Here is a 7,734-nt window from a genome sequence, read left to right on the forward strand (position 1 = left end):
TGCGGATAGCAGGAATAAATTGAGGAACACGTGGTATTAAAGCAGAACTCCAACTTTAGTAGTTTTCATGCAGAGACAACATTGGAATCGCAGTTCCTTGGCATACAGTCGATTTTGCAATACGGTCGATGCAGGCAATACAGCTTGAGCAAGGTGATTACAGAGTGTTAAACACAGGACTTGCAGTACAGGAGCTTGCACTCTATTTCTGTCTGATCCTGGAATATAGCAAATCTTCTCCAAGGCCCATTAACCTAGTTCTGGCTTTATATCCTTGGCTGTAGCTTTATAAAGTACCTCCTCTGTTTGAGTACCTCTTGCTTCTCTGCACTTGGCCTCTGTCCCTCTCCCAGCTTCCTCAGGTTCTAGAAGCTTCTGCACTCCACACTAGATCAGATTACACTGACTTTCCCTTCCTTGACTGGGCCTTATATAAACTAGGGCTCCCTAGCTCCCTCTAATGACTAAGAGCTGGAATGACACCCCTAGCAGGCCTGTACTTGCAAGTTTCATAGTAACAGGGAAATACATGCATTACATTACATGACATTTTATAAAACTGACATATACCAACTTCCCATAAATAAGGAGGGACGACAGCACACCAAGTGACACTTTGGTAGTGACGGGCATTACAGTCCCCGTACACTACATGTGTGTGCTGTAATTAGTTGGAGTCTGATGATCTGAAGTTAAAAAGAGATGCCAGCAGTGATAAGGAGGGCGCCCCTTCATTCTTTTCCGGCATAGAGTTCCGTCACAGGGGCTCTATACCGGAAAAGAACTGATCAGGCATATCCCCATGCATTCTGAATGGAGAGTAATCCGTTCAGGATGCATCAGGATGCATCAGTTCAGTAATTTTGACTGATCAGGCAAAAGATAAAACCGTAGCATGCTACGGTTTTATCTCCGGCGAAAAAAACTGAAGACTTGCCTGAAGGACGGATCCAGCATTTTTCCCCATAGGAATGTATTAGTGCTGGATCCGTCCGTCCGGCCTGCGCATGCGCAGACCGGTAAAAATGTGAAAATAAATACAAGACGGATCCGTCTGTCCGCATGACAAGCGGAGAGACGGATCCGTTTTTGCAATGCATTTGTGAGACGGATCCGCATCTGGATCCATCTCACAAATGCTTTCAGTCACATTAAAATCATCGCCGGACCACACTGCCGCAAGTGTGAAAGTAGCCTAGGTGGCTGTTTCTTCGCCAAAATGCCATTAACCATTACCACACCACACTATTAAATAATGCAGCTGTGCCTGCCAGGCTTGAGCAGGTATATGTGTGAATAGGGAAGATGCTGAGATCCGGCTGTAACTCACAGTGAGTACAGCATCTTCCCTATTCACACATATACCTGCTCAAGCCTGGCAGGCACAGCTGCATTATTTAAGGGGGGGGGGGGGGCGATAAAAATGTTTTGCTATGGGGCCCAGTCATTTCTAGCTACGCCCCTGATGATAAGGATGGTAATTTGCAGAATAAAGAACGCAGCAGAATAAAAAACAGATGTCTATTCAGGATTCCTCCAAATAATCACGTGGATGACTAGTCCCGCTGTATTGCAATATAGTAATTCTTCCAAAATGTGAATAAAATATAAATAGGTTTAAAAATGGAATCCTCCTACAATGCAGTACATTAATCCCCTTCAGTGAAGGTAGACCAATACCTCTTTAATTCACTATATTATCAGGGATTTGCATGTACTGTCCAGACCTCTCCTGCGGTCTCTCTGTGTATTGCCGCAGTTAAATTGTGAGTGATGCCGTTCTGGAATAATCATTCATCAGCAAGTACTGTGACAGAGGCTTTATTGCTAGTTGCTTTATATTTTTTAATATCTTTCTCTGATTTTGATCTCAATGTTGCTGTAGAAACATAAATAAACATTCAAGCACAAACTGAGCTACAACACAGTTCATAATTCTTTTTGACTCCCAGTGCTATTATTAGGGTGGAGGATGTTTGGTCCTTTCATGAAAACTATAAACTTTCATGTAAACTATAGATTAATTGTAAGAACGCCTGATGCTTTTCCTATAGCTCACAAAATGTTTAATGTTAAGTCCTTCACTAAAGCATATAAAACACATGAATGGACAGTCAGTTGTGTATTCCTGTAATAAAATTAGTTTTATGCAACACTCCCAGTCTTCCTTATATAAGAGACGAAGACGGATCCAGAAAATAACAGATCTAGAAAATAGGGTTCAGTAAGACTGATATAATTTCGATCAGAATCTTCTGTAACTCCTAATATTCCATAATCATGAGTCAGAGTGTATATTCATCTGCACATCATGGAAAGTGTCATGTTAGCAGCCATTCACCTAGGATTTCAAGCCATGTCTATGGTGTACATCAAGGAAAATCCCACAAGATCCATCATGTAGATTTCCATGCATCTCATAATGCCGGACCCAACATTTCTCACCAAGGATATTCTCACAAAGTCCATTGTGGTGAAGGGTCTCATATCTCACATCATGGAAGCTCTCACAAAAGCCATCATGTAAGCCATTACAGAGCTCCAAGTGTCCATGGAGGATCAGGAGGCAAAGGAATCTCTATCTCCAAACATGGTTCCCATAACCACCATAGTCATGGGAAATTCCACAGTTATGACCTACTTAGTGTCAATGAGAAAGAAACCATGCAGCATCTGAATAATCGCCTGGAAACCTATTTGAAAAAAGTTCGCTCTCTAGAGCAGCAAAATGGCCACCTGGAGGGGAATATCCGTGACTGGTATGAGAGGAATCAACCCAGCACTTTACCTGACTTCAGCAGCTACTTCAGGGCTATCCAAGACCTACAAAGACAGGTAAAAGGATAAAGGTGTACAATAAGGTCAGTGGGTAACAATTCACTAAATGTGTTTTTGAGTTGTTTACCTTTTTACCTTTGTTCTCTAGATTTCTTCAATAAGTGTAGAAAATGCCCGCATTGGACTACAAATAGACAATGCTCAGCTAGCAGCAGATGATTTCAGAAACAAGTAAGCTGCAAAAATGAAACTGTGTAGGAATTAGAAGATCACAAAAAGGAAAATAAACTGTATTTTAATTCTCTTGTCTTAAGGTTTGAAATGGAACGCCAGTTAAGTAACTCTGTTGAGGCTGATGTGAATGGCTTAAAAATACTGCTAGAAGACTTGAACCGAGATATATGCAGCCTGGAGAGTCAGGTTCAAAACCTCCAAGAAGAAGTTCAGGAGATGAAGAAAAACCATGATGAGGTAAAATACATGTAAAATCATCTTTTACCATCCAAAGTCACCAGTCAGTAAAGGTATTCCTAAAAGGATATCATCTGAAAAGTTTAATGGTGCAGCCTAACTGTGGGCTTCTACAAAAGGAAGCTCTATACTTTGGCCAATAGCCAGTTGCTACACAATATATTTCTGTAAATTACCCTTGGTTCCTAGTTTACAGTTATTGTAAATGAAAGGCATTGGTGTAAATTGACCCATTATAGGCATCAACACTCGGAATGTACCATCAAACTTTAGGAAACAGCCGTGATATGTTGAACCTGAAGCACAGGTCTTCCCAGCATAGAATTCTGGTTGTCTAATTAGTTCATTGTCTAATATTACAGCATTGGTAACTTTTATTGCTAGAATCGTACCTCAAAGCTTATAGTTTTTTTTCATAGGAAGTGAATGGTTTACAAGCTCAGCTGGGTGCCAGAATCAATGTTGAAGTTGATGCAGCTCCATCTGTAGATCTGAACAGAACCTTGTCTGAGATACGGCAGCAATATGAGAATTTAATGGAAAGGAATCTAAGAGAAGTAGAGGCAATGTTCCGGCAAAGGGTATGTTTTTTTTAAAATTCATTTAGATCACCACAGAACTCTGTGGGCCTCACTATGATTCAATGTATGGAGACATGAAGTCCCTAAACTGAAAATCAGTTTTGACGTGTATCGTAACACCTTAAGTACCGGCACATTTTTGGTTTTGCACTTTAGTTTTTTCCTCCCCACATTCGAATAGCCATAAGTTTTTTTATTTTTCCATTCAAATAGCCATATATGGACTTATTTTTTCCGGGACAAGATGCATTTTTTAATGGTACCATTTCATAACATGTCTTTTATTGGAAAATAGGGAAAAAAAGTATTTGTGGGGTTAAATTGAAAAAAGAAAAATTCCACCAAAGTTTTAGGGTTTGGACATCATGGCGTTCACTGTGCACTAAAAATTATATGACGTCCTTATTCTGCGGCTCAGTATGACTCCAGCGATACCAAACTTGTATAGGTTTTTTTTGTTTTACTACTTTAAAAAAATAAAAACCTTTGAAAAGATCTAACTTTTCTTTGCATCGCCATTTTCTGACAGCCATAACTTTTTTATATTTTGGTTTACACAGCTGTATATGAGGGCTTGTTTTTTTGCGTATCAAACTATGGTTTTTGTTGGTACTATTTAATTGGTAAATACGACTTTTCGATTACTGTTATTAAATTTTTTTGGGGGGAAAGGTGACAAAAAATGGCAAATTGCACGTTTTAAATTTTTTTCCATTACGGCATTTACCAGACAGGAATTTTAAAAAAATGTTTTATTAGTTAAGACTTTTTCGGATGCGACGGTACCTAATATATATATATATATTTTTTTATTAATATATTTTTATATGTACAGTTGGGAAAGGGGGGTGATTTGAACTCTTAACATTTTAATGTTTTTTTATATTTTTTTATATTTTTTTTTTACTTTTTTAACTATTAGAACCATTAGGGGGCTGGTACATGGAATATTTTGATCCCCTTTCCTATTCCCCCTAATGAACATCTATTAGGATGAATAGGATTTTTATACTGCCTCATGGATAGCTCAGCATGGTAATTATTATGTCAGGCCTGGAGCGCTTCAGCAGTGTCCAGGCTGAGATGGCAACCAATTGTCACCACTGACAGGTGGCGCAATCAGCGTTGATCGTGGCACCTGGGGGGTTAAATGACAGGGACAGCGAAATCGTGTCTCCTCGTCAGTGCGGCTGGGTGCTGGTTGTATGATAAAGCCGGCACCCACCATGTATGGAGCGGGCACACTGCAGAAGACAGCTCCATACATCCGGTACATCACGGTGGTTGAAGGGGTTAAAGAAAGCAACTATGCTACAGTAATCAAAATAACCATTTGACAAACGTCTAACACAGAGTTGTAACATGATTAAGATCACAAGCTATTCTTTTCTAGACAGAAGATCTGAATCGAGAGGTTACATCTGACTCTGAGCAGCTGCAGTCTGTCCAGACTGAAGTCACTGACCGTAAACGCAAAATTCAAACCTTGGAAATTGAACTACAAAGCCAGATGAACATGGTAAATCTCATGTTTAGTTAATTATACTGTAGAAGGTTGAGGTCCTTGAGACGCTTAACTGTAAGGTCTGGGTCACCAATGCAAAATCTATAACAGAGCACACCACCTACAGTCAGGGGTGGACTGGCCATAGATCCTACGGGGAAATTTCCCAGTGGGCCGATGCCCACTGCCCAAGCTCTTCTCACAGCTTCCAGTTGGTTACATAGTGATCTGATGCTCTCAGCATTAATTAATGCTAGGAGCATCTGGTACTTATACACCTGCCTGCAGAAGAAAGTGCCCCCCTGCATTCAACTGTATTACCTTCCTCAGAACACTGATAGAGTTAAATGCTGAGGTACTATGGTATTTGGTTCTGCTGGGGCAGTATTTTGTGCTGTATTACAGTACTGCCGTCTCTGCCTGCTTATATCGGCCCTGTCAATTTGGACTCGCCTACACATGGGACCAGTTTCATTTTTTCCAGGGCCAATTTAAGTTCCCAGTCCGCTCCTGCCTACAGTACTATGTAACATTTCTAATACTGTCATGGGAGTCAAGACAGAGGTGGGAATGCTACATAACCTTTTCATCTGATATGGCTATGCCCCCTTAACAAGCTGAATTGAAATGTACTTTGTGATAGTTTTTTAGCTAATTATTTCTTAATATTTATGCAGAAATCTGCTCTGGAGGGAACATTAGCAGAGACAGAAGCTACATTCAGATCTCAGCTTGCTGAGCTACAAAGTCTCATTAACAATTTAGAATGTCAGCTGACTCAGATCCGATCTGATCTAGAACATCAAAACAATGAGTACAAAATCCTCATGGACCAAAAGACCCACCTAGAGATGGAAATCGCCACCTACAAACGTCTGCTGGAAGGTCATGATATCCAGTGAGTATCTAGATGTCAGTCTAGCTAAACCATACATCTTTGAATGTATTTGAAACTATGAGAATTTATCATTTAATACAACATTTCCCGGGAAAGATTAACATTAATGTTACTTAATACTTTTTCAGTGTATCAGATCATCATGTGTTGATGGCCAAACATGGTATGTAACCTGTCTTTTCATTGCACTATTCTGTTTCCTAAGGTAACTTCCTCCTAAAAGTATTATTCATAGGAAAGATAGAGTCTAATAGCATCGAAACAAACTCTCCATTATGGTGCTGTTTTTTTCCCCACTGTAGACAGAAGGTCCTAGAGCTTTTTTCTACCACCATCCACTCTTCATGACCTTTGGGAAGAGGCATAGTTTGTATCAAAAATCAAAATCTGTAACACCTACTAATGGCCATTCATAATACTGGTGTCTTTTTAAGGGTACTTTTACACTAGCGTTAAAAGTCTCCGGTATTGAGTTCCGTCATAGGGGATCAATACCCCCAAAAAAAACTTCAGTTTTGTCCCCATTCGTATTATCTGTAACAGAAGCGTTTTTGCTGGACTCGAAAGTCGTAGAGCCCCCCCCCCCCCCCGACATCCAGGCTCTGTGTCATTGCTACCCCTTCATCCACAATAGCCACATCCCTGCACTTTGGTCAATTTACCATCCCCTTGTTCATTCCTTTACTATTTTTTGTGACAACCACTATGAGATGGGACTGATTAGGGTTAGGCCCCTCACTTTAAGAAGCTTATGGCAGCTGTATTTCTGTTTGACCTATGGCCTACTGGTGTCCTCTCTTCAAGTTTCTTGCCATGCAAGGTACTAAAGGGAATGTTTCTTATCTTCAAGAATTCCGTTCTCTATTTTACTAGGCTCATCATTACTTTTAAACTGTACAAACTACAGTCAGGTCCATAAATATTGGGACATCAACACAATTCGAACATTTTTGGCTCTATACACCACCACAATGGATTTGAAATTAAACAAACTAGATGTGCTTTAACTGCAGACTGTCAGCTTTAATTTGAGGGTACTTACATCCAAATCAGGTGAACGGTGTAGGAATTACAACAGTTTGCATATGTGCCTCCCACTTGTTAAGGGACCAAAAGTAATGGGACAGAATAATAATCATAAATCAAACTTTCACTTTTTAATACTTTGTTGCAAATCCTTTGCAGTCAATTACAGCCTGAAGTCTGGAACGCATAGACATCACCAGATGCTGCGTTTCATCCCTGGTGATGCTCTGCCAGGCCTCTACTGCAACTGTCTTCAGTTTCTGCTTGTTCTTGGGGCATTTTCCCTTCAGTTTTGTCTTCAGCAAGTGAAATGCATGCTCAATTGGATTCAGGACAGGTGATTGACTTGGCCATTGCATAACATTCCACTTCTTTCCCTTAAAAAACTGTTTGTTTTCTTTTGCAATATGCTTTGGGTCATTGTCCATCTGCACTGTGAAGCGCTATCCAATGAGTTCTGAAGCATTTGACTGAAT

The 7,734-nt window shown here is 40.1% G+C and overlaps 2 protein-coding genes across 2 annotated transcripts in view; one reads left to right on the forward strand and one right to left on the reverse strand.

Moving 5' to 3' along the window:
• The window catches only part of LOC121005677, a 28,371-nt gene extending 25,902 nt beyond the window's left edge, over positions 1-2,469 (reverse strand). The window contains 1 exon segment of the mRNA XM_040438453.1: positions 2,446-2,469. Within this exon segment, the coding sequence (XP_040294387.1) occupies positions 2,446-2,469 (24 nt within the window).
• Positions 2,470-2,640: 171 nt separating this feature from the next.
• LOC121005678 (keratin, type I cytoskeletal 19-like) lies at positions 2,641-6,236 on the forward strand. The gene is made up of 6 exons (XM_040438454.1): positions 2,641-2,835; positions 2,927-3,009; positions 3,093-3,249; positions 3,669-3,830; positions 5,224-5,349; positions 6,012-6,236. The coding sequence occupies exons 1-6, from the start codon at positions 2,665-2,667 to the stop codon at positions 6,234-6,236; spliced, it is 924 nt and encodes a 307-aa protein (XP_040294388.1). The 5' UTR covers positions 2,641-2,664.
• Positions 6,237-7,734: the final 1,498 nt, after the last annotated feature.

The sequence above is a fragment of the Bufo bufo genome, chromosome 6, assembly GCF_905171765.1.
Source record: "Bufo bufo chromosome 6, aBufBuf1.1, whole genome shotgun sequence".
Classification (NCBI taxonomy): domain Eukaryota; kingdom Metazoa; phylum Chordata; class Amphibia; order Anura; family Bufonidae; genus Bufo; species Bufo bufo.

Coding starts and splice junctions, on each gene's coding strand:
- LOC121005678 (XM_040438454.1), top strand. CDS start 2,665: ATGCAGCATCTGAATAATCGCCTGGAAACCTATTTGAAAAAAGTTCGC. Junction 3,010..3,092: donor GCAGATGATTTCAGAAACAA/GTAAGCTGCAAA, acceptor TCTTGTCTTAAG/GTTTGAAATGGAACGCCAGT. Junction 5,350..6,011: donor TACAAAGCCAGATGAACATG/GTAAATCTCATG, acceptor ATATTTATGCAG/AAATCTGCTCTGGAGGGAAC.